Source organism: Mustela putorius, unplaced genomic scaffold (assembly GCF_011764305.1).
Source record: "Mustela putorius furo isolate JIRA1106 unplaced genomic scaffold, ASM1176430v1.1 tig00003836_pilon_pilon_pilon, whole genome shotgun sequence".
Taxonomy (NCBI): Eukaryota; Metazoa; Chordata; class Mammalia; order Carnivora; family Mustelidae; genus Mustela; species Mustela putorius.
In genome coordinates, this window is record NW_025421989.1 from 20,055,056 (window position 1) to 20,082,500 (window position 27,445).

The window sequence follows — 27,445 nt, forward strand, 5'->3', positions numbered from 1 at the left end:
AACAGTGTCTCACTGTTGCATTTAATTTGCATTTCTTTGGTTTTCAGAGAAGATGAATATTTTCTATGCGTATCCTTAGGATTAGTGTTTATTCTTAGGTGAGTCATTTGTTTCCTACACCTCTACTGTGAGGTCTTTAATGTCACAAAAGAAGACCTTCATTTCTACATGGAAGTACAAAAAAATAGAAGTAAATATAGTAAGAGGACATGTACGTTGGCACTAGCTCTTCACTTAAAACGATGCAGTGTTTACCCATTGGCATGGCATCTAAAAAGTGATTTCCTTTCCAATTTTGTTTGGTCTGTCCCAGAAATGTGCATGAGTTAGAGTTATGACTTCAGTCTTCTTTTGATCAATTTTTGCATCGATTTTGTAGACTATGTCCCTGACATGATCTCTCTTCTTAGAAATGTGGGCCCTCCTTAACAGGGGGTTTCAGGCAGGAGTTGGGAAGGCTGAATCCAAACATGACCGCATTATTGGCAGAAGAACACTGAGCATGTGTCCTCTAGGTCAGTGCGTCCACACTGTCATCTTCTTACAGGAAGGATGCCACCATACCCTGAGGCACTGGCAATCTCCCAAGTGCTAATGAACGGTCTGCAGACAGTCTTGTTATTTTGAACTTTTTACCACTGAAATTGTCAAACTTACTACAAAAGTAGAGAATAGTATTATGAATCCCCATGTGTCCATCATTCAGCATCACTAATCATCAATTTATGGTGACATTATTATTTATAATAATAGTAATACTTAATGTGATTAGGACTGTGCCCTTCATTTTCTGTGGCAGAGCTAAATTGTGACTAACTGTCTTTATATTCTCCATTTCACTTGATGTAGTAGCTGGCAAATAACAGTTGTTAAATAAATATTAAAAGAATTCACTTGTTTTTCTACTCTTCCCATTCATCAAACATGGAGTACTTTTTATGTGCACCATGCTACATTCTGGGATATAAAATTGAATAAACAAATCTTGTTCCATGTTTTACAAGATGGAAATAGTCTTTCAAAGATATTTACTGTCCCATATTTTTATATTTCTTTTTTAATAAAGAAAATGGATTTCTGCAGTGTTGACAGAAGTGCAGTGAGTTCTGATGAAAGGACTATCTATATCATAGTTACTCCTAAGTCTGTTTATGGCAAGCTATTTATGTCAAAGGTGATGTGTCTTGATTAACATTTGTCTGAATACTTGCAGTGTTTAAAACTTGTGAGCAATTCAGTTTTTACATTTCATCACTTTCAATGGAGAGTGGAATGGAAGAGTCTATGTATGTGACTAGTTGTGGTTGGTCTTATGAGAGAATATCTGTGTATCTGCAGTTAGGGATATTTTTTGTGATCTCAGAGGGACTGAAAATAGGAGGCTAGCCTAGGGTGGGGGAGTAAAGTGGTGAGATTTGCCTTTGTGGAGATTTTAGTCCTTGTTGTTAAAAACAACTGGAAAACATCATGTGTGATTTTCTGAATTACCGCAATCTTAGCTTAGATATTTTTCATAAAGTAACACAAAGTACTTCACAGCTGATTTGTATAGCCCTGGTTAACTTGAGCCTGAACCACCAGGAAGCATTTTTTAAAAATCAAGCCTTCTAAAACTAGCTTGTACGATCCCCAAATAGCCCCAATCTAATAACTGGAAAGTATATTACATAAAATTCAGAATTTTTAAAAGATTTTATTTATTTATTTGAGAGAGAGAGAATGAAAGAGAGAGCATAGATCATGACCTGAGCCAAAGGTGGTGGCTTAACCAACTGAGCCACCCAGGCCCCCTGAAATTCAGAATTTCTTAATATTGCCCTGGAGTATAGTAAGTTGAGGAAGATATTTTTTTAAGTAGAGTTCTATTGATTAAGGTTTTTATACAATATTATCCATTCAAGTCAATCTAGACTCTGCGTTAAGCAGTTTAGAGGCGAGTCAGATAGAGCATTTCCTAGGCGCTCTCCTGCACTTGAGTGTACGATTTGGAAACTGGACATGACATGGGTATGTGCAGCTGTGTTGGAGGACCTGCTTTATTCTGCTCCAGCAGTTCTCACATTTCCTGGTCTCAGGACACTTGCATACTCTTAAAATAATTGAGGACTGTAAGAGCTTTTGTTTATATGGCCTGTGTTAATATTTACTGTTAGAAATTAAAAACTCAGGAACTTTTAAAGCATTTATGTATTTGTTTAAAAATAGCAATAAACTCAGTTTGTGATTACAAAAATAACATTTTTCCTTGAAAAGTAACTATATATTTCAAAACAAAGAAAAATTAGAGTGGTGGCATCATTTTATAATTTTGCAAATCTGTATAATGTCTAGTTTGGTAGAAGACATCTGTATCCTTATATCCTCTTGAGTGTCCAGTCTGTCGTGATGTGTGGTTTTGGTTGAAGTATAGGAAGAAAATCCATTTTCACACAAATACATAGTTAGAAAAGGAAATATTTCAGGACTTTTTTTCAGATAGTTGTATATATTCTTCTTTGATTCTACACCAGTATTATCTAAGTGGCATTTTCATAAATATTATTTTAATGTGAAAATCTGAAACCTAATCCATGAACTTTCCATACTCTCACATGAAAGTCTTTTGGTCTGTGTTATACTTGGAATAGATATTTTACTGATGCATGCCATAATGCTTTGGTCATTTGTGAAATGATAGTTACCTGGGTTTTACAGATCTTCCAAATATTGATGCATTTCATTGTACATTATCAAAAATCACATTTTAAAGTATTCCTACATATATCATCAGAAAAGTCTTTAAGTATTTAGAAGCCGTCAAGCTCACACACATGCCAACAAGTTTTCTATAATTCTAATTTGTGCTTCAAAGGTTGAATTTTATCACAGGCAGGGTGTCCTGCATTTGTTATTCTTGAAGTTGCAGGCTCACTCTGTTCTTTTTTGAGAAATTGTTTGCCATTGAGGCACCTGGGTGGCTTAGTCGGTTTAGCGTCTGCCTTCAGCTGGGGTCATGATCTCAGGTTCCTGGGATGGAGCCCCATGTCAGGCTCCCTGCTCAGTGGGGAATCTGGTTCTCCCTCTCCCTCTGCCCCTCCCCCCTGCTCGTGCTCTCTCTCTCTCTCTCTCAAAAATAAGTAAATAAAATCTTTTAAAAAGAAAAAAATTATCTGCCAAAAACTCATGTTTGAATAGCAGTAGCTGGCCTATCATGCTTGCAAGGAAGAATTATGTTCTGTGAACAAGGCAGCTGGTTCAGCTTGTAACTCAGAACAGTTGCACAAGTGCTTTTTCTCGAGCAAACTTCATTCTTCAGTATACATTAGACATGTCTTGTGTGTACTTCTTATTTTGTCCCACAAAATACTAGCCTTTTCTGTTCAGGGTCAGGAGCTTAAAAAACTAATGTTTGCTCTTCCATGAAGGGCATTCTTTAGTGAAATTGGCACGTGCGCTTGCTTTGTGTGTGTGTGTGTGTGTGTATCTCTTTCTCTCTCTGTCTCTCTCTCTGAGTGTGTGGTGGTGAAGAATACAAGTGGTAGGTAGCATAGTTCGGTGTGGCTGCCCTGATTCGTGTTTATGAGACGTGAGAACTTTTACCTACCATTGCTTCTGCATCACCCATGCAAACAGTATTGTCAGGATGATAAATTTGACCTCTTGACTCCCTGAAAGGCTATCTGGAGCCCTAAGGGTTCTGCAGACCACATTGAGGTGATCTAGTCATGTGGGGCACCCTGCCCCTGCCCTTCCTCTTGTCTTTTGAAACCAACCACGAGGCTACCCTTTGTGCATACTGAGTTCCAGTCTGATGGACTGTATTTTGTGTTACCTCTTGGTTAACTTTTGCTTTTATCACTACCCAGAATGTTCTTGCTCCGTCACCTTTTCTTAAAATCCTCTTTTTCTTCACATGCCAGCTCAAGTTTTTTACTTCTGTGATTTCTGCTCTTGGATGGAAGTGATCTTTGCCTCTCTAAACTCTCTCCCTAACACTGTTCACATGTCCCTTATGGCACATGTGGCTTATTTTAGAGATTTTATTTGCAGAATGAGGAATCATCTACTAATAGCAGATGACCTAGGACCAGTGACTGTTTACTCATCTCACAATACTTTACAGTGCTTGAACTTAGTGAATTATTGCAGAGTGAACGAAATAATTCTGCCAACATTTGGTTGTTGCTGTTTACCAGGAATCGTTATGAGCACTGAGTACTGCAAGCCAGGCTGATATTGTCCCTGTGCTCGTAGGGCTTACTTTCTCATTGAAACTTGTTCTTCCTGCCTTTATAGAACTTAAATTAACAGTGTGAATAAATCCACCGATTTCTTGTACCTTTGAGATTTATTTAGGCTAGAGGGGCCTTTGAGAAAGAGATCAGTAAGTCAGAGTAGCCTATCTACATCAGTCCTTACTAACCACTTAATTCAGTGAGGGAATTGCAGGCATTAAGAGAAACTGAAGACTAGATAGAAAACTGAATTTTTATCATCTAAATTTTTTTATATGCAAGTATTATGTACCATGGCCCATAAACTTCTCTTTCTTTTTTGCTAGAGTTGTATCTAGTTATATTAGTAAATGAAGGGAGGAGCCTTGAGGATGGAATGTCTAAAGACTGTGGCACTGTTTTCTATATACAGCGTTTGTCCTTTTTATGTTTATGTGTCAGATAGGATTCTAGGAAAGATGTGTTTAGTGTATATCTGTGTGAGAAGGGTTTTATTTTAATGTTTGGGGCTTTTGGTTTCCTCATTTTCTCTTTTAGGCATTGACAAAGGATCCCCAGGATTATCCTGATAAAAAAAGTCTACCTCATGTACACGTTGCCCTCTGGATGAATTCTCAAGGAGGCAGAAAGGTGAAAGCTGGAGATACCGTGTCGTACGTCATCTGTCAGGTAAACTGTAGCAATTAATAAGACTCCTGGACCCCATAACCCAAAGTAAAACTCAGATCACCACAGTGTCTTATTTAATGGTCTTCCAAATAATTGATGTTGTAAAGAGATTGGTTAATCTGGTTGGTTTTATAACATCTGAAGCATTAGAGATATGGTGTATTTTGCTAAAATGTTCATAAAACCTTTAAGACCAGTGTCCTGGTTTACTGAAATTGTTTTGGTGAGACAGATGCATAACAGTAGGTACTGTTTCAACCCTTAATTAACTTAAGTGAAAAATGTATGTAAATTTGGTCATATGTCCAGCAGTAGTCCATTATCATTTCTTTTGCCACAGATTCCATTATGAATATTTAGAATAAGAGAGTAAATACATTTTCCCTAGCTTATGTTCTAAGAGTTACTTAAGAAAAATGTGAAGTTAATATGGAGAAAGGTACGAGACCCCCAAAAACATGCCTTAGGAAGAAAACGCAAATGATCTCACCGGTTTGTTTGTTATATTTTGAGTGGAAGGGGGCCTAGAACCCACCTCCTTGCCTTATGCCTCTTCTGTGTGGCATATCTGAGGAACCTCTACCGTTTCTGGAACACAGGTTTAAACCACTAACCAGTTTTTTTGGAAAGTAGCATGCCTCTGACAGGGATGAGGAGAGAGGGTAGGACAAGAGAGCAGGTTTTTTTCTTTGAACGCACTTAACTCCAGTTGGAACAAAGGAGAAGTCTCATCTCTTCCTTTTGGGGAAAAAAAAGTCACAGCCTCTATCCAAATTCTTTAAAATTTCTGTGTTGTGGTATACTTACCAAAAGGCATAATTCATCTGTGTTATAAGACTTACTTTTTAATTAATTAATTATTGCATTTTGTTATTACTGTAAAAAAAATTAGATAAGCCTTAAATTTCATTGCATTATGATTGATCTTTGTCAAACTACAATCAGTGTGTTTTTAAATCATAGTCTTTTCAGAATTTAAAAATTATCTGCTAATATCTGCTCGGTACTGTGGATGATGTACATAACAAATGATTTAAGTACATGGACAGGAATCAGCACTTGACTCTGTCTCCCTCCTAGGGTTACCCTTGATTAAGAACTGTTACAGAAAGCCAATTCCTGCAGGAAAATATTTCCATAAATGTCTGACTCGCTCAAGCCCTTAATGTGCTTTGCATATTGCCTCTGACAAGTCTCATCTCAAAAAAACAATTTTCATATTATGCAAATAAAGATTTTGGTAAATAGGCTAGCTTTTTTTCACTTGTGACTTAACATACATGGAAAAGCTCTTAGATTATTAATGACAGGAGCAGATGGCAATATAGCTTTGAAAAATTAAATAGGTTCCATGAAATAACATCTAATAATGAAATCCAGTCACAATTATGTTTTGGCTAAATCTGGAATGGAGATGTATGGTAGTGTGATCGATAGATTTAAAAGTCTAGGTTATGTTCCTTGGTGTCTAGATATTGGGTATTATTATCTCTTTTTCCCAGGTCTTATTGAGCTAGTAAAGCTCAAAAATTGCTGATGCTGATACAGTACAATAAATCCAGTTTGATGTGTTTTCAACATTTTCCCCATCCACTGGTGCTAGGCCTTAACTTTCTTGCTTCTTAAAGCTATAGTTCGTGTTTCTTTTTGTTTATGCAACTCATTGTATACCAAGAAAAGCTGTGGGACTTTTTTTTTAAGGTTTTATTTATTTATTTATCTGACAGAGAAAGTGAGATCCCAAGTAGGCAGAGAGGCAGGCAGAGTTGGGGGGGTGGGGAGGGGGGAAGCAGGCTCCCCACTGAGCAGAGAGCCCACTGCAGGGCTCGATCCCCAGACCCTGAGACCATGACCTGAATTGAAGGCAGAGGCTTAACCCACTGAGCCACCCAGGTGCTCTGAAAAGCTGTAGGACTTGAATTTGCCTCTGTCCCCTAACAGTGGGCCAGGCCCACTTTGAGCACATTTGTGAGCCAAAGCTCCCTACCTCTTTTGCTTTTAAGCACTCAAATTATTCTGTTTCTTAACACAGCCATATTTTTAGAATTTTTTTTTAAATGTATGATGATACACTTTGAAAAGAACAATACTGCTCTAAGCAAAGGTGCCCTCCACAAATAGCCTGTTTCCTAGACAGGTTCTGTTTTGTTTGAAATTTATATTTAGACTGTAATACTCTAGTGATAATTTATTCTGACTCTACATTCAGATGAGTTCAGAGAGTAATTTTTTTGGTGTCAGATTTACATTGTAGTCCTTCAATTTGTAAAACCTATGTGATTTGCTGAGACTTAGATCAACTTCCACTTGTTGGTTAAGTTTTAAGCCTCAATTATTAGTAACTTTCATTAGACATAATAGCATAAGGTGTGCCTTTAACATAATTGTTTTAAGGGGGCCACTTGTCACCCATTAACTTTTTTCCATTAGTTTCCTACTAAAGATGATGACATAGTTTTGCAGTCAAATGCTCTACCACTGAGCTATACCCCCAACGACATAGTTTTGAATGAATTGACTGCACCTGGTTGTCTCTGTGAAGTATGTACTTTGTGAAGTTCACAAATTAACTACATAGGCTCTTCAAGGAAGACCAACATCGCTTCTTAATCTGATTTTAAAGGTGTACACCATGCGTTATTGCATATATCATCAGATCTTGCTAGGTTTGAGAATTAGGTCTGTGAGAGATATATGTTATGTCATGGCCTGGATGTTTTTCCAACATAGCACAGCAAAACCTGTCTTAACAATTCTTTTGACTTTAGTCATGTTTGGGCTCAGATTTTTTAAATACAATAAGAAATATGGTTGGGTCAGTGTTAAAACTGGTCCTTCGTGTGGTTATTTAAAATAAAAACTTTCTTAACTGAGGATATGCTTAGAAATTTTCAACTGCTTTTTTAAAAAACTTGACTTACTGTGAGAACATCATATATTGATATATTGGAAAGTACCTCACATGCTTTTAAAAGAATTTGGCTGTAGAAATTTGATTTTCTTCAAAGATATTATTTATTTATTTGAGAGAGAGTGAGTGAGGAAGCACAAGTTGGAGAGAGGGGCAAAGGGAGGGAAAAGCAGACTCCGTGCTTAGCGGAGAACCTGATGGGGAACTCGATTCCAGGACCCTGAGATCATGACCTGAGTCAAAAGGCAGACACTTAACTGAGTGAGCCACCCAGGTGCCCTTGTGTAAATTTGATTTTTATTCACCATTACAAAATGGTAAACTTAACATTGCTATATAATCTTTATTTTGGGGGGATCAGAGAGAGAATCTCAAGCAGGCTGTACACCTAGCGCAGAGCACAATGCGGGGCTCGATCTCCTGACCCCGAGATCATGACCTAAGTTGAAATCAGGATTCAAATGCTCAACTGACTGAGCTACCCAGGCAACCCTCAGTATTGCTAGGACAGACCAGCTTATTTTTTTTTAAAGATTTTTTATTTTTATTTATTTGAAACACAGATCACAAGTATGCAGAGAGGCAGGCATAGAGAAAGAGAGGAGAAAGCAGGCTCCCCGCTGAGCAGAGAGCCCTATGCGGGCCTCGATCCCAGGACCCTGAGGTCATGACTTGAGCTGAAGGTAGAGGCTTAACCCACTGAGCCACCCAGGCGCTCAGGACAGACCAGTTAAAAAAAAAAAAAACAACAGTCCTGTAAATTGATCAGGTTTCCGGTGTTAGTTAGTGAAGTCAGTCTGAATATAGTTGAAGTGTGTAAAGACACTGCCCAGGGATTTTTCACCCTCTGTTTGTCATTGACTGTCATCTTACGCCCATCTACTAATTCAGACTTCGCAAAGGGCAACAATTAAAGGTGATGAATTCTGCCTAATTTCTTTTACTGTGTTGTGAACTCCTGAAATAATTATTTGATAAGTCTTTTAGTCCATGGTTTGCTTTCTAAGTATTTCATTATATCCTAGACCATGTAGGACCTAGTTGATAAACATCCTCGTTTGTTTCCATCAAGACCCTTGCCAGAGAAGGAGGTCCCTGCCTCTAGTCTGAAGATAGCAGTGTGCGAGTAGCCTCTGCTTTGGGCTGGGTCCTGAGCTGAGAAGGGGCCGATTGTAGCAAGAATGAAAGAATAGGGTTTATGCTATCTGTTTTTCAGAGCAGCTTAGCACTGCGAATAGTCAAAATTGACTAGTCTGAATATTAAGTTCTGTTGTTGTAGATAAAGAAGGGTGGGGTGAGTTGTCAGATGTTGGCCCAGTATGTGATAACTTTTTTTTGAATCACAGATGATGGTGACCTTACCCACAGGGCTGTATATGGACCAGTTACATAGAATTACACAACTTTATTAAGAGGAAACCTTTGAAAAGATCCTCTTCAACCCATCTTCCTTTCCTTTCCTTGAGGAGAACCATGTAAACAGTGCAAAATGGCATATCCTTCATTCCACTGGCCAAATATTTTGCTTCTAGAGCATTACCACTCCACCAAGATAGCTCATTAATTTTATTTCTATCTATTATATCTTGTATATAAGTTACTACTCTGTGGGTTTCATACTCTTTCTTTCCCCTTGCTCATTTGCTTTTCAATACATAAAAAATATGACCCCTGGGGCCCTTTAAGATGAGATTATGACTAGAATTCTCGCATGAAGGGATTGTATTAAAAGGACCACCCATATTTTTTCTCATCATTCCTAAAAGACCTTTCTGACTAGACTAGTAGTTAGCAAGTCTTCCAGTGTGCTTCTGTGAGATGGCAGGTGGAATTATTTAATCTAGTCATGCCATCTTGTTGGTTTCATGTTTCAACAAAAAATAGAACGCAACACATGCTGGATTTACATTCTTGGACAGTGGGTGACGTGTTTTCCTTGACCTTCTACTCTTAGATACATACGAAATGTTCACCAATAGGTCAAAAGGACTTTTTGGTGTTTGGAATGAATATATAAAATTTGATTCATCGTCCCTCTTTTGGGGCAAGCATGTTTATAGTGTGACTGAATTTCCTACAGCTTTACCTGTACCTATGTCCTTTTGTAGGATGGGTCAAACCTCGCTGCAGGTCAGAGGGCCTATGCACCTGAGCAGCTACAGAAACAGGACAATTTAACTATTGACACCCAGTACTACCTGGCTCAGCAGATCCACCCAGTCGTGGCTCGGATCTGTGAGCCAATAGATGGAATTGATGCTGTCCTCATTGCAACATGGTTAGGTAAGTGCCGCCAGCTCACATAGGCTTTTAGCTGGCTTTGCCAGCACCCACAGTCATCCCTCACCTGTTGTGAGCCTTGTTTATGGGTATGGTGTGTGTTGAGCACTTCTTTGCTTGTAGTTGGGCATTTATTTTTGTGGCTGGTTGGTTAATGTCTACTTCTCTTCATAGACTGTGGACCCCGTATGCTTCCTACCTCTATAGCCGTGTGCCTGCCCCACAGTAGGCACTCCGTCAGTAAATGCCAAGGGAAGAAAGGGAAGGCAAGAGGAGGAATGAAGACATTTTAGCCACAGTTACAGGGTCTGAGCTTACATTGTTGTGGCTTTAATTGGTGAACTTCCATTAATAAGGAGATTGATGGTATTGTGATGGTTTATCTTGTCTCTGTCTCTAAATGTATTTTTGTATAAAGTGAGAATACGCAGCTTTTTTAACATTAAAAAGTTTAATTTTTAGTATTCGTTTCCCTGTGAGTATCCTATTCTTGCTTTATTTTAAATTCTTTGAAAACTAGACATGCTGTTACCTTCCAGGAATTAGCTGATTCCTAATTTCTCATCATCCCAAGAGGTGCTGGTCAACTCTAAAACCTCAGCATTTTTTAACTTTTTGCTATGGCACCAGATAGTTATCTCATGCTTAGAAATATATTTCATTACTTGCTCTGATTTCATTTCTGGATGACCAGCATGTCAAGAGTTACATTGATTTAAGATGTCTACTCTATCCCATTTTATGCAAAGATGAATATTTTTAGAATACTGCCCAATAAAGTCGTTAGATGGCACCTCACTTCCTATAAGTCTCACAGTCTTTAACTCTGGCAGTTGCAAACTCTGACTCTGGAACTCAAACCTGTATTTCTAGCCTTCTTTCTTAATCGGTGTACTTAGGGATCCCCTAAATAAGTCATTGCTCATTCTGTCCCTGCTTCATGGAAAATTCTCCCCCTCTTCTCATTAAAATGTCTGGCTTAGACATGGGCTTTGACCCCATAGGGACTTGGGTTTATATGCTGGTTCTGCTATTCACAAGCTCTGTGGCTTTTGCAAACCTCTAAACCTTGATCTAAGCCTTGGTTTTTGGAATTGTAAACTGCAGTTGCTCTGTGGGAGCAGGAGAATGATGCACGTGCAGTGCTTGGCGCAGGCCTGGAGCAGAAAGATTACTCAGTGTGTGTTGTTAGCAGCCACTTCCCACTCTCTTGCCAGGCTTCTGCATACGTGTGTCCACTCTCCTCCAGTCCATACGATTTGTACATAGTTTCACTGAAAAGAATGAAATCTTGCCATTTGCAACGACACGGCTGGAGCTAGAGAGTATTGTGCTAAGCGAAGTAAGTCAGAGAAAGACAAATACCGTATGATTCTACTCATGTGGAATTTAAGAAACAAAACAGATGAACATATGGGAAGAGGAGGAAAAAAAGAGGGAAGCAAACTGTAATAGATTTGTAGTGATAGAGAACTGAGGGTCGATGGACGGAGGTAGGTGGGGAATGGGCTAGATGGGTGATGGGTATTAAGGAGGATGATTGTGTTGAGCGCTGGGTGTTGTATGTAAGCGATGGATCACTGAATTCTACTCCCGAAACCAATATGACACTATATGTTAACTAACTAGAATTTGAAAAAAAAAAACTGAAAAGGAAACATTTATACATAGTTAGTGCTCACTATGCATGTGTGGACTGGGATTGGACACATGAATAAGTCATGTTTGCCATCCTGTCCCTGCTGAGTATTTTTCTGAGTTCCTGCCTGTCAGCCCTGACTCCCCTACCCCCACCATTGTCTTCTCTGGAAGTAGAAACTCATTTTTGATATTTGCCTAAGCAAAACTTAATGAGGAAGATAAAATCTGCTACCCAAATCGTCCAAAATGTGTTCTCCAAGTTGAGTTGTGTTTGATGACGCTTATACATCCTCAGCTGGGAGGAGGGGAGTGTAAATGCTCAATACTTCTTAGCTTCTTCCTTATTTCTTGCCCCTTCCTTGGGTGCTTACTCTGTGGGATACTGTAATAAGTACTTTGCATATGTTATCTAATTTAATCTTTGCACCAGCCTTCTATTCATTCCATCTTACAGGAAAGGAAGCCAAGGCTTAGAAAGATCGCTAACTTGGTCTTGTTGCATAGCTAGTAAGTGGCTGGCTGTGGTCAGATGGAGACCCAGCTGTCCATGACTCCACATCTTGTGCTCCTCACCACTGTGCTGAACACACTACTTCCTGTTCTTCGCTCTGAGAGCCTCCAACAGAGGTCCCTAAGCAGGCGTGGATGTGAAGTAGTGGGAGCTTCATTTTCTTTACATTCCCTCTTCTCCCCACTGCACCCCCTGGACCAGTAGCCACCGCCTCCCTGGCCCCCAGCATAAGCACCCAAACCCCCTGAGTGGAGCCATTTCTCTAAAGAGTACATCTCCACAGTTTTTCTGTTTGCATCACCAAGAACCTGGCCTAGAGACTGAGTGCTACCCTTCACTTCCTTGGTTTTAAATTTCCCAGTGGCCCATTGCTGAGTAGGACTAGACGGAACAAGCGCCATCTCACGAGGGACATGTCAAAGTAAGAGCACAGCCTTGTGGCTGAGCCAGAGAGCGGTCGAGTGAAGGGTGGTGGAGGCTGCCCAGGGGTAGCCTGATGCCTGCTCAACACTGGTCACAGAGGGGACCACACTGATTCTGTTGGTTGTAGAGTCAGATTTAAGATAACTACAAATTAAACAGTGGGCAGATTTTGACTTGCTTAAGGACAAACTTTATCCTAATTGCAGCTGCCTTATAGGACCAGTTTTCAAAAATGATTTTCAAAGCTGGTAGCCTCATGAGGCTGGTCTTCAGAGGGTTCATGTTATTACTGACCAGTCTCAGTCCACAGTGGGAGCCATCCATGCTTGTGCACAGTCTTGCCCGGTCCCCCTCTGCCACCGCCCCCTCTTGATGCCAGGTAGCCAGTCAGAGCTCCTGGAAAAATCTGTGTCTTCAGCTCTCAAGCAGTTACAGCTACACACCTTTTTATCTTTTTCTGATTTTTATCTTTTGCCACTCGATAGCAGTTCTTACAATGAGGACCTGTAAAGTTGTCTTCACTGTGCCATCCCCTGCTCCCCTATTTGGCCGCTTCTCCTGCTGTACCTCCTGCCATGACCAGCGGTATTCACCCATCTACAGGCATTAGTGCAAAATCCTGGAGTCCTTTCTCTCTCCCTTTGTTCCCATACGAGGTCCATGTTAGTGGATTGCAGGACAGCAAGTGCCAGTTACCATAAGGATCTGTAGAAAACGTGAAGGTCTCCAGGCAGCTCTTGGCAGGCATTTGCTCCCTACCCTATGCCAGAGCCACATTGTGATCTGCATCCTTTATTCCTCCACCCCAAGTCAAAAACCATGGTGGCTGTTCTTCACTAGAGGATTTGAAGCCCCTGTTACCAGTTCTCACTTAGCCTGTGGTTTTAGAGAGAAGGAGGGAGGAGGTGGGAAAGTGGTGGGGAAGTAAGGGGAGTGTTAGGGGGTACATGGTTTCTAAGAGGTGCAAGCTGTAGGCATAAAATTACTGTAATTTGTTTTTAAAATTCTAAATCTGTTTTCTTTATATAAAAAAAACTGCAGTTAGTGAACTGACACTGTTAAATAAGTTGAAGTGTACAAATGTATACATAAAATACAAGCCCTCCAACTGCCTAATCACAGACATAAAATAATTCTCTTGCTTTTAATGTAGTTTTTATCTTTGACTAATGAAATGTATTACAGTGTTGAAACTTCAGTGAAGTTTGATACTTTGTCCTTTTAGTCAGTACAAAGAAATCAGGAATAATGGCATAATTTCATTTAGGAAAATTATTAAGTTCATGATTTTTTATTTTTAAGACTCTTTTGTGGAGAACAAGTATATTTTTCAGCTACCTTTTTCTTTTTCTATTGCTTTTATACTGCTTTCTTGAAATGAAAGGCAAGCATCAAGTGTTGGTTTTATCCTGTGGCTTCACTTTGGAAATTCTCCGACTATTTTTCTCCCTATCAAGACACCTCCTGAAGTCTGTCTGGTGGCATGTTGCATGGCCAGGTGTTCTGTATGGGAAGGCCATTTTAGTGAAAGGGAGAGAGGATAGTCTATTAAATAAGTGAATGAATAAGTGTGTTGAATTGAAGGAGAATAATTTGTTCTCTCTAATAACTAATGGTCCTCATTATCCCACAGTAAAATGTGTATCATTTTTCTGAAACCCATGTAAGATTATTGCTGTTGGGCTTAAATAAAGCAAAATTTTACTCTTTTCCGTCTGTGAATGGAAAAAAAATATAGTATTACTCTTCTTACACAATAGCCCAATGGGAAACATGGCCACTAAAACTTGGAACTCTTAGCTTTTGTTCTCCAGATCGTAGGGTTTTTTCTCCTCTCTTGTTCTAATGAAAACTCTTTATCGTCTGTGGAGGAAATATTCACAGTGTGCTTCAGCATTCAAATAGTCTTCTGTACCTGGCAAAACAGGCCAGTGATAAGGATAGTCTAAAGTTCATCCTTGAATTTCATCCATTAATAAATTTATATTTCATGCATAACAGTACTTAGAATTACATAATTCATCCAATGAACAGTGATTTGTGTAATAGCTGTCAAGTATATTTCTTCCTGTCACTGGTAGATTGCAGGCACTTGGCTAGCTGGGCAGTTTTCTCACTGGTCCTGAGAAACTGGATTTTGGGAGAACATGAGAATTTAGAATTTAATCTCTGAAAGTAGGGCTTAACACAAGACAACAGGGTTAACCCAGGGTCTTCCTGGATTAAATCGGAAAGTAAAGATTCCCTTTATAAAAAATGGTCCCATACCACAGGGGTTACAGAAGGCATTTTTTTTGTCAATAGACAGGATCCAGTAATATCCAAGAAAAAGTGCAGCAGCAGGCCAAGCAGTATTGGAGGTGCTTTTAGCAGGCCCAGGGAGACAGACGTACAAAAGATGCTGGGGGGAGGGTGGGTAGGACACAGGTGGTTGGGAATAGGGTGATAGCACCCGCACATGCCTCAGGTATTTCTTTGTGATAAGACTCTCGCCTTTTTCACAGTTAAGCTCTTAGAAGGATGTACACACATGACCATCATTTGCAAACCTTAAATATTTTCTATACCATAATTAATAAAATTTTAAAGATCACACCAGATGCAAAACAGGATCTTATCTTGTCAGCCGATAAGAACCATCTCTTCCAGGATGGAGCGCCATTCATTCCATTCACGTCATCAAATGGATCACACTCCCAGCCCACTTTTGTATTCATTGAATAAATTAATGTTGAAGACCTGCTGTGCTCAGCATCATAGTGGGCATTGTGAGGGAGATGAAGATGAGTAAGCCATGGCTCCTTCACTCAAATTACAGCCCAGTCCATTTGTCGATTTCACTGTTGTGGGGAAGTCTAGTGGACAGTACAGTTCGTGTCCCAAAAGAGGTAAAATAGAGGATTTCAGGTACTCAGGGGAAGCAGAGACCACTTGTGGCTGGGGCCAGCAGGGAAGAGTTTATGAAGGTGTTGGGATTTGGGGCATCATGGGAATGCACTTTGAAGAAGCCAGTGTGGCCTTGGGAATGGTTGCCTGCTCCCACCTTTCATTAGATCTTCTAGCCCATTGCTGAACGGCCGGGGCCCCAACCTCCACGCTGGTGACCCAGGCCATCTCAGCCACTCCATGTGGCACATGAGGGCCTACAGTGACACTGCTCACCTAAGTCAGGCAAGAGACCCTGGAGACTTTGAGCCAAGCTGGGGCATGTTTAGGATAATCACTGGGACTAATACTGTCCTGGTTTTGTAACACTTGGAATTTCCAGGAAAAAATGGGAATTTCTCTTATTTATAAGTTAGGTCAATTTAAAAAAATTTTTTAACTTCATTGAGAAGTAATTAACAAATATAATTAAATATATTCAAAGTGTACAAAGTGATGATTTTATATACATATACATTATAGAATGATTACCAAGATCAAGAGCATTAACACATCTATAACCTCACATAGTTTTTATAGTTAACTTTTTTCACTATGGTGAGAATACTTAAGGTGTACTCTCAGGAACTTTGAAGTATTTGGTGTAGCACTAGTAACTATAGATCAAATTTATTAAAAGATTTTATTTATTTATTTGAGGGAGGGGGAGAGAGAGAGCATTGTGGGGGGGAGCAGAGGGAGAAGCAGACTCCCTGTTAAGCAAGGAGCGCTATGGGACTCAATCCCAGGACTCCAGGATCATGGCTTGAGCACCAACTGAGCCACCCAGGCGCCCTGTAGATCAAGTTTTTTAAAAAAATGCATCATCGGGCACTAGGTGGCTCAGTGGGTTAAAAAGATGCATCATCTTAATTAAGTATACCAAAATGGCACGCCTAACACTGTGTAGCCTGTAGAAAAATGGGTAAGACATAATAAATGAAAATAGCTGAACACAGCACTGTATGCAGATTAAAACTATGTTAAATATATATGTATGAATAAACCCAGAAAAGGTGAAGGTGGTGAATTATAGCTTCCTTCTTGAAAAAGTAATATTCTTATTAAAAATAAGACCGTTTTTACAAAATCGGAAGAAAAAATGGTTAAACAGTTACTAACTTCTTTTTCTTTTTTTTTTTTTTTGGTTCAGTTACTAACTTCTAAAAAGATGTGTTGGGGTGCCTGGGTGGCTCAGTCGGTTAAGTGTCTGCTTTCAGTTTAGTTCACAATCCCAGGGTCTTAGGATACAGCCCCATATCAGGCTCCTTGCTCTGCAGGAAGGCTGCTTCTCCCTCTTCCTCTGCCTGCCTCTCTGCCTACTTATGCTCTCTCTCTGTCAAATAAATAAATAAATAAATAAATAAAATCTTTTAAAAAAATAAAATATTAAAAAAAAATTAAAAGTGTCTAGCGACTTCCAGCCTGGGTGCCTCCCCCCCACCCCCGCCACATATTTACCAGCGTGGCTGGGAAGAAGAGAACTTTGTTGTAAGAGCAGCAATCCTTGGTCTATTATTTTGTGCTATTTTATTTTCCAAGTATTTTTTCAGCATACACTTACCATTCTCACTCAGGTTTAAAATTCGGAACGAAAATACTTCCCAAGTTTTTTCCTGCCCAGAGGTATATATTTCATTAAGTTAAAGTTCACGTTTAGAGCTACCATCAAGTGGTATATATATACAATGGAATACTGTGCAGCTATCAAAAAACTGAAATCTTGCCATTTGCAACGACATGGATGGAACTAGAGGGTATTATGCTAACCAAAATAAGTCAAGCAGAGAAACCCAGTTATCATAAGATCTCTCTGATATGAGGAATTTGAGAGACAGGGCGGGGGGTTGTTGGGGTTAGGGAGGGAAAAAAATGAAACGATGGGACTGGGGAGGGAGACAAACCATAAGAGACTCTTAATCTCAGGAAACAAACTGCGGATTGCTGGGGGGTTGGGGTTAGGGAGAGGGTGGTGTGTTATGGACACTGGGGAAGGTATGTGCTATGGTGAGTGCTGTGAAATGTGTAAGCCTGATGATTCACAGACCTGTACCCCTGAAGCAAACAATACATTATATGTTCATTTTAAAAAGCCATTAAAAAAAGCTTCATCAAGAGCATTAAAACAATTGTGTGAGGTCATGAGGGTAGCTGCACATTGGGATTTTTTTTTTCCTGTCAACATTTTGGGAGTTGCCTTCTGAAGGACAGTAAAAATCTTAGGAGTTTACTTAACTTAAAGGTTTGGATATTAGTTTTTTTAAATACTCAGAAGTTTTCCGTTTGTGTTATGGAGAGGTTTATTTTTGCCATGAAAGGCAGTTTCAGGTGTCTGCTACTTGTATAGTCACTTGTTTATTTTGAAATTGGATCTACAGTGTTCCTAAAATGTTTTATTAGGGAAAATTCTAAACGTGCGGTAGTAGAGAGAATTGCATAAGAAGTCCCCAGGTGGTCATGACCCAGCTTCAGCAGTCTGCAACTGTGGACAAATCGTATTCCTCTTTTCCACCTGCTCTGATTATTTTGAGCTTAAACCTGGATACCGAATAATTTTACCTGTAAATACTGCATTTTACAATTCTGAAAGACAAGGATTCTCCCCCCTTTCCAGCATAACTACAGTATTTTCATCACTAGTAAAAAAAAAAAAATTACTTCATCTCATCAAATATCTAATAAGCGTTCATATTCCCTAGTTGTGTTAAGGGTGCACTTCTTTTAAAAAGCTCCCTGTTTGGATTAGAATCTAATCTGCTTCCATGTAATATTTAATCTTCTCTTTTTAAATTCATCCTACCAATTTACTTGTTAAGAAACTGGGGCTGGGGGGAGGTGGTGGTATGCTATACAATTTCCCTTATTCTGGAGTTTGCCAGTTGCATCCTACTGGTATGTTTTAACATGTTCCTCTCTTTCTTGTGAAGGGGTTGTTAGAGCTAATGACTTTACTGTATTTCAGTTCAGTTTCTTTTAGTTTTTGCTAACAGTGCTTCCTGGGTGATGGTGTGCACATCTGTGAGGAGGTGTGTAATGTATGGCTAGAGTCAAACACATTTGGACACAACCTCACAGGTATATCATAAATATTTAGTACTCATTTTCTCACTTTTTTCAACCTGAATTTTCTGGTGGTATAACATACATTTGGAAAACACACACAAAACCTAACTGAACAGCTTGAAAAATTTTCACAAATACATACCAGTGTAGTCAGCCCTGAGCTCAAGAAACCTGTATCATTAATAAATCCCCATAAACCCCCTCATGCCGCCTCCTAGAAACTGTCCTCTACTCACCCCAGAAAATTACAGGCCTGATTCCTGACATCGTAGGTGAGGTTTTCTTTTCTTTTCTTTTTTTTTTTTTTAAGATTTTATTTATTTATTTGACAGACAGAGATCACAAGTAAGCAGAGAGGCAGGCGGGGGTGGGGGGAAGCAGACAACCTGCTGAGCAGAGAGCCCGATGTAGGGCTCGATCCCAGGACTCTGGGACCATGACCTGAGTGGAAGGCAGAGGCTTTAACCTACTGAGCCACCCAGGCACCCCAGGTTTGTTTATTTTTGAACATGACATAAATTGTGTCTTTGCTCTTTGTGTCTGACTACTTTCTTTTGTGTTACATTTGTTAGATTCATCCGGTGGTTGTCCTTCATTTCTGTGTAGTATTTCACTGTGTGACTGTACCAGACTTGATGACTGTCTAGTGTAGGTGCACCTGGGGGTTGTTTCCACATTTGTGTGATTAGGAATAGTGCTGTTTTGAGCATTCTTGCACCTGTCTTCTCTTGGACAGTTGCATGTATTTCTGTTGGGTATATACTTAGGAGAATTGCTGGGTCCAGGGGCACATGTGTGTTCAGCTTTAGTAGATACTCCTGATTTTCCAAAGTGGTTCAACTGATTTATACATTGTACTCCACATTCGTAGCAACCCTTGGTGTTTTGTGTCGTCTTCCTTTAATGTGGTAGCATAACGTTGGGATTTTAATTTGTATTTCTTTGATGACAAATGAAGTTGGGCATCTGTTCACATCCTTTATTGGCCATTTGAGTATCTCCTCCTGTGATGTGCCTGGTGAAATCTTGGTGTACTTTTCTATTGGGTTGTCTTATTCTTGTTGATTGGCAGGCATTCCTTAGATATTCTAAACATGCCTCCTTTGGATATGTGTATCACAAGCATCTTCTATTTGGCATTTTTTTTTCAAGTATAATTTACGTGCAATGAAATGCTGCTATCTTAAGAGTATCATACATTCTGTTTATCAAAACATAGAACTTTTCCATCACCCAGAGCATTCCTATTTTTTTCCTTCTCAGTCAGCATCCTCCTCGCAAAAGAAATCACTCATCTTATGTCTCTGACCATAGGTTAGTTTTGCCTATTCCGCAATTTTATATAAGTAATTTTCTACAGTGTGTGCTTTTATGTTCAGCTTCTTTCACTTAGCATGGTATTTGTGAGATTCGTCCACCTTGTGCCATTTATCCGTGGTTATTCTTTTTCTTTAGTGAGTAGTACTCCATGGGAGATTTTACCAGTTTATTCTCTTCATTATCCTGATGGGGGACATCTGGATTGTTTACAATTTCTGGTTATTATAAATAAAGCGGCTATGAAAACTCTTGTACAAGACTTTATATGGATGTAGCACTCACCTTTTAAAAATTCGTTAAGTATTTTTTCTTTAATCATACTACTTAGTTTGTATATTGTTCTCTAAGAAGTCCAGGCACATTAAAGCCTGGATTCAAGCAAAATACAAATGATTTGTTTCCTAGAAGAAATTTTTAGAAAAAAAAAATTCACAGTAATATTCTTTTACCTAGCATAGTAGCTTAAGTAATTATTACAAACAACTGCTTGGGAATATCAGTTTCTCTCTTTGCTCATTTGGAATTTCATTCGAATGGATTTTTTTCCTTCTTCCCCACTTGTACGGACATATGTAATTGGCCTTACCATAGTTATTTGCATTTGCAGTAATAGAGATCTTGTTCTTTGAAAGAAAATTACTTGGTCCAGTGCCTCAGCCTCTCAACTGGATACCTTGAATTCAGAACAGTTTAAATAATCCTTGGAAATGGGGGCAGGTGAACATTCAAAGAACAGGCATAGCTTACAATATTATGAAGTACAATGGTAGAAAAATTAATTTTGTGCTACATGTCACATTGGAGGTATGTGTGCTAAATAGCTGGTGATCTTAAGTAAAAAAACAGTACTGCTGAGCTCATCCACCCCAATGCCTATGATATTACTTTCTATAAATACTTTTTGAAACATGAGAGCTTTGATCTTGTTGCCAGATTAATGTGCGATCCTATAAATTTTCTAATTATAAATGACAGTATTTTAATCTCATTTCACTTTCCTTTCTGTTCCCTCCCAATTCCGCCCCAGCACCCCCCCCGAAAATGGTGTGACTGTATCCCTGCAAGTCACAGGATTGAATTAAAGCACACATCATTTCTGCTTACTGCAGGGAGAACCACGGCTCCTCTTCCCCCCAGATAACTACTGTGAGACCCAAGTAGACTACTCTTTTCTTTATTCTGTACTGGATCAAATGAGTGAAGTTACCTGTCAAAGCCAGGCTAATAAAAATGGAAGTTCCTTTTCTCAAATAGGGCATAAAATTTGTTTCTTTAAGTGAGTTGTTCAGAGAAAGCTCTCAGAAGAAATACGGAATTTGGAATTCAGTTTTGCGTGTCTTCCTCAAAAGAGGAGTATGATTACTTACTGTATGGTGAGCAGTTTAATATTGATTACACAGTATATATGACACCTTTGATCATTAACATTTTGCTTTAATGTCTTTTCCAATAACGGTGTTTAATTTTGGAGGGATAATTACAAATGCAGTCCCATGTAGCTAGCCGCTCTATTTTGCACATCTTAAAATTTAGAATCTACCTCTAGGTGGCAGCACCAGATACTTTTTTTCCTGTCTCACTCCAGCCTTAATGTGTTATGGTATAAACAGTAAAACTTTTAAGTTCTCCCGAAACTTTGAAATAAGCTGCTTGTTGCCAATTCCGTGAGGATTTGGAAACATTAGTTCCTATGTTGAGTAAATTTGGGGCTTGTTTAAGCTTAGATTTTGACCTTTTAAAGAAAGAATACAGCAGCAGTGATCCTTGTTTTTTTAACATGACATTATATGTTTTCATAAATAGATTTAATTTAACCCTCTTTGATTTGCCTGTTGGACTTATAATTGTCCTCCCAACAAAATTACCTTTCTATGACATTTTTATGTAAGTAACTTGTAGAGGGATCATTATATACCCATTATTTTACGGTAACTACAGTGTCCCCTCCCTTTATAAAATTTATCATTGATCTATGACCAAGAATGCCGTGATGAAACCCCTTCTCTTTAAAAAATTCAGCATGATAATCTGAAGTAACCTGCTATGCCACTTGGCTTTGTTACTGCCACGGGCAGATAAGGGTTGTTTGTGAAATTGGACATTAGAGATTTCCTAAGACCTGATTTTTTTCATGACTTTAGGCCACTTGTTGGGTATTTCCCCATAAGCAGAAAGAAGGCCCTTGTCCATTTTTGGCTTACTCAGCAGGCAGGCTCCCCTGTGGCCTCAGGTCCACTAAATAGGCGGAGGCTGGGAGGGCGGCCTAGAGAGAGCCTTCATTGCTTCCCTGCTGCAGGTTGGCCCTTTCTGGTATGTGCAGAACCAGTGTTGGGTCATTCCTGGATTTTTGGAATGTGAAAGAAGGCTACCGTTGAGAAAACCTTTGCTTACTGTTTTCCTTTTTCCTTACTTTTTGAATAGTATTGGTCTGAGAAATTGAGGAATAATCATACCATCAGAGAAAAGGTGAAGTTCTTTTTCATAATTATTGATGAAGCAAGACGTTATGTGAATACAGCTGGACTCACAAATTGTTTGAGGAATTTGCAACTGTTACCCTTCACTACAGAGAAGAAATGGTCTCATTCACCGATGTGGCCTTTCTCACTCATTTTCTTTGCCTCTCTTTGTCTTTAAATGGGGAGGTAGATATTCTCACACTCTTCACTAATTTGCTGTTTCTCTTAGGGGATAGGTTATTTGTAAAATAAAAATGTATAATGCGTCTTGGGGCCAAGCGACCTCAGTTACAGTAATCTATGTCACTAAACAATGTTTTTCCATTTGTTTTTAATATGTACTTTTTGTTTTTATTGTATGATCAGGTTAGGAAATGCTGATTTCAATTAATTCCTACAAAGAGCAGCTATTAACTTGCTCTGCAGTCTGAACATAAGTTCCGTATATTTTTTCAAATGCATAATCGAGTGAATATAGTCTAGATTAAATGATGTTCATCTACTATTTTATTTTTTCACTCATACGGTATTTATTGCATGCTTATCACATGCTGGGCAGCACTCAAAGGAGGTTCATCCTCTAATGTCTGATTTAAACTTCAAAAGTGCCTGGTCGGTGACACTACCTCCATTTCGTAGGTGAGAAAATTGAGACTCTTAGTCTCTGGCTTTTTGTCCTTTGTTCAGCACCTTTCCACCATGTCAGTCAGCCTCAAGTGTAGATGTCACTTGAAAATTGACCAAATATGATTTAGGATCTTGCCACTGAGTTCTGAATACATCTGTTTGATTATCTACCTATGCAGCTATTGTTAGAGTTAAAACAGTTTTCAGATATTTTTGGTATTTCAATTTTTTGGTCAATGACTTTTATATTGCTTATTTACCTTTATGCTATAATAAATATGATAACTTTCCTTAGATTTCTAAAAAGCCTAGAATTCTTAGGGATTGCTAAAGGGTTATTTCAAGGAAGTGTTTTGAGATACTGTGTATATTAATTACCTTTACATGTAAATTCAAATGGTATATTTTGACAGATAGGCTTTGACTAAAGGTAAATAAAATTGGCTGGCCTAAAAATGTTTCTTTAAATAGTTTGTGGAAAACGAGGTAGCATAAACTACCTCAATCAGTGCATTGATTGATTTCTTGTGTCATTTTGATTGAAATATGGACAGTATATTTCGTTTCAAGATTATCGGGAATGTTTTGGCCCACAGAATCTGTAGATCTATTGTTATTGCACATATTTTAAATTTCTGAATTCAGAACACCAAAAAAAACCATGTCGCGTTTTGTCTCAGATGCTGCTACTGAATTTTAACCACTGAATTAGATTGCACCCTACATGCTGTTAACTACTGAGCCAAGATGGAATCGACCACTGCATTGAAATCAGGGTTAGCAGTTGTATCTGCACTTGAAGGAGTTGTAATCGCGTTGAACTTATTTTCTTTAATGGGATTTTTTATTCTCTATTTTCAGTTTTAATAGTGAAACTTTGATTTTTAAGAGATTTCTTAATAATACTGCACATTTATTTGAGATTCTCACTGTAACTGTAAGAAGATAATAAAACCATCCTATAGAAGTAGTTGCTTCTGAACCCAAACATCTGGGGGCATATCTGCATTGCATTAGTGCATTAGTGCTGTTTCCTTGTTTTATTTAATAAAGTGGTCTTTTGTAAAAGGAGAAGTCAGTTGTCCATGTGATGTGAGCCTTTATCTTGAGTTCAGATGGTTGTGTATGTGTGTGCATGAATTTAAAATCGTTCCTTTGGGGCCTTTTTTGTGTACGAGAATTCAAAGAATTGTACCTCTCAATTTGTTTTTTCTTTTACATTAATAGGACTCGACCCCACCCAGTTTAGAGTTCATCATTATCATAAGGATGAGGAGAATGATGCCCTACTTGGTGGCCCAGCACAGCTCACTGATGAGGAGAAATACAGGGACTGTGAAAAATTCAAGTGCCCATGCCCCACATGTGGAACAGAGAATATTTACGACAGTGTCTTGGATGGTTCGGTTAGTTGGTTTTTTTTGTTTCTTTTCTTCATTTTGTTAGCCAACTAGCGTAGAGGCCTTTTCTCTCCCACTGAATGTGTAAAAAGGGAGGAAAATGTTGCTTTCACGTGTTTAAAGAATTTTAGCATCATGTGAATTCTACCTCCAGGACTTCATTTCTGCTTGAAAACTCTGAGTATGCTGTGCTTGAATATTGTTTTTGGCTTCCTAGAGTGGTTGCTTGGCCTTGATTTTCAAATGGAATCTCTTAAAAATTCTCAAGTACCTTAAAGTATTTTTTATTGTAATTCCTTAATTAGTAACTTGTATTTCCCCATTCCCAGCCCCAATTTATTAAGACTTAGAGCAATATTTGCCTTTATCTTAAATCAAGTTAATGGGAACTAAGTGTTTTTGGAAAGTTTTTGTTTATCTTTACACATCCCATTTGCCTCCTTTTTGACAAAGGTACTCTGATTATCTTTTCTGCTGTCTTTGCATGTCAGACATTAAAAAAGTCACAGGGAGACATTCCTCTCAAGAAGTACTGCCAAAAAATGTATCATTGACCTTGGATCAGAACTTGAAACTTAGCCAATTTACTTGATTCGACTGCAGTGTTATACATGAACTAGCCATTGGCAAATGAGTAGGCAGCAGAACTGTGTAAAACCTTGAAACTGAAAGAAAATACATCCTTTATCTAAATTAAAAGTAATTATTTTAAGTTAATTTGGACAAACAGCAGATGTTTTGCATTTTTTTGAATCAAAACAAAGCAGTCTTTGGAAGCAAGTGCAAGGAAGAGGCAGACACAGATCAGCAATACTTGCTAAATCCTTGAGTTTTGCTTCATTACAGCTGTAAATAAGATAGTTAATTGCATGGAGGCTTGACGACTTGCAGATGGGCTAACTGTGGAAGAGCCGATGTCAAGCTCTGAAATCTCTTCCACCTGGAATTGCTTAGCGTGGCGGGTAGGGTTATGTACCAGATTGGAGCAGGAAACCAAGATGTTTAAGTATCAAGAAGGAAAACAAATGCTCCAGAAACCCCAACAGTTTTCCTATATATTCTATTTGCTTTGTTTTTGCTTAAAACAAAACAAAACAAGAGGTTTTTTTCCAACTACTAATAGTTAATTCTTTCAAATTTCACTCTTCTTGCCTTCCCTTCCCCAAATAATTTTCATTTGGGGGTGGTAGAGAGGGAGGATTACAGAAATCTTAGATTTTCTAAGGAGGCAGTTTAAGTGCTTGCTTTCTGGTGCAGTACTTAAGTTTTAGGCTTTAATCTTCAAGTTACGTTGCCAATATGAAAGGAAACTAGTATCATCAGTGCGCTTGCTCTGTCTTCAAGTTTGGAATGAAAACGTAAGAATTCAAAATTTGGATTCATATCTCTAAGAAGAATGTTTATTTCCAGTGGTTTTCAGAGGGAAAATTATTTTATCCATAAAGTCTGTCATATATTGAATGTAAAACCAGAAGTGATTTCAGGGTTTTCCCTTCAACTTGAACTCCATTATTATGGTGGCAACAAGGCAGGAGGTTCGTGTGACTAAGGGGATCTTTGAGAGGACCGTTGTTGAAAAAAATAAGGGTTAAAAGCTCACTAATAAAATGAATTAAGAATATTGCACACCAGGACAGCACGTTAGTTTTTAAGCACAAAAAAAACCTTTTCTAGCCTTGCAGTAACCTTTTGTGTATTTGTCTCTTCTGACTTCTGTAGGGAACTGATATGGAGCCCAGCTTGTATCGCTGTAGTAACATTGATTGTAAGACTTCACCTTTGACCTTTGTGGTACAGATGAGCAACAAATTGATCATGGACATGAGACGTTGCATTAAAAAATACTATGAAGTGAGTATCCACAATGAATTTCTTACATATGCAGCTTACTTAGATTTGGGTCTTGTTTTAAAATAAAACAATATGGTTTTGTATTCCTATTTTTTATGTAACTAAAATTCTGAGAAGACTTTGCAGAAAAAGTGATTTTCTATTGGACACCTCTTTAATGAGCAGTACTTTAAATAACTGAATTTTTGCTTTAAGGAAAAAGAAGAATATAATCAGGAAATATTTTAGTGTGTTGTTACCTAAGTAAGACTAAATTAAGTGGTCCCTCAGATCTTTGGTCAGAAGAGAAAAAAAATATCAGTATTGTCTGTCTTTGGCACGAAGAGCCATAACATTATGTGTGGTGATTTTAATAACTGCCCACTAGCTAAGACTTTATGTTTCTATGGTAATGAAAACCATTTCATAGCTGTATTGTCGAAGAAAATCAAAATAAACAGTTTTTAAAAGATTCGTTTTACTTCTTTAGAGCGAGAGAGAGAGAGAAAATACAAGTGGGAGGAGCAGAGGGAGAGGAGAGAGCATGTGGAGAAGATGCCTCCCCCTCCACCCCCTGTGATGTGAGCCCAGAGCCTGACCCGGAGCTCAATATTACGACTCTGAGATCAAGACCTGAGCCAGTTGGACACTTAACCGACTGTAACACTCAGGCATCCCTAAACGTTTTTAAACTTTAAATGCAGTTTGTCTGGCATTTTAAAGAGAATGTCTGATTTTTTAAGTATATACTAAAAATGCTAGAACAGTGAGTGAGCTCTCTGCATTAGAAAGAAGGCTTTTTTCGAAGTATTTGTTTTGGTTTTAACATCTTTCATAGGGATGAGGTTTTTTCTTCAAAACTTAAAATTGAAAAAACCACATACTTCTCATTTGATTTTTCTTAGTGTTTATGTCATTTGTCATCTAAACAAAATTTCTATTATGTAAAAGCTCAGTGTAACTTATTTAAAGAAACTACATTAGCAAAGCATTTCCCAAAAATGCTCAGATTCTATTAGGTAAAACCCATGACTTTGATCAGTATCATCCTTTAATATCTACTTTTATTAGTTAACATATATAATGTAGCATTTTCTTCTTTAAAAATCCATCTCATGAAATGAAAATCCATTATTAGATCATTAGGATGAGGAGTAGAAATGTAGAGTTTC

At 38.5% G+C, this 27,445-nt stretch overlaps 1 protein-coding gene across 3 annotated transcripts in view; it reads left to right on the plus strand.

Moving 5' to 3' along the window:
• Positions 1 to 27,445, plus strand: part of POLA1 (DNA polymerase alpha 1, catalytic subunit) — a 307,449-nt gene that overhangs the window by 128,949 nt on the left and 151,055 nt on the right. For all 3 annotated transcript variants that reach the window (XM_045089423.1, XM_045089421.1, XM_004769147.3), the window contains 4 exons: positions 4,752 to 4,883; positions 9,903 to 10,077; positions 24,271 to 24,449; positions 26,163 to 26,294. In XM_045089423.1, coding sequence (XP_044945358.1) covers positions 4,752 to 4,883; positions 9,903 to 10,077; positions 24,271 to 24,449; positions 26,163 to 26,294 — 618 coding nt within the window. The remainder of the gene's footprint in view (positions 1 to 4,751; positions 4,884 to 9,902; positions 10,078 to 24,270; positions 24,450 to 26,162; positions 26,295 to 27,445) is intronic.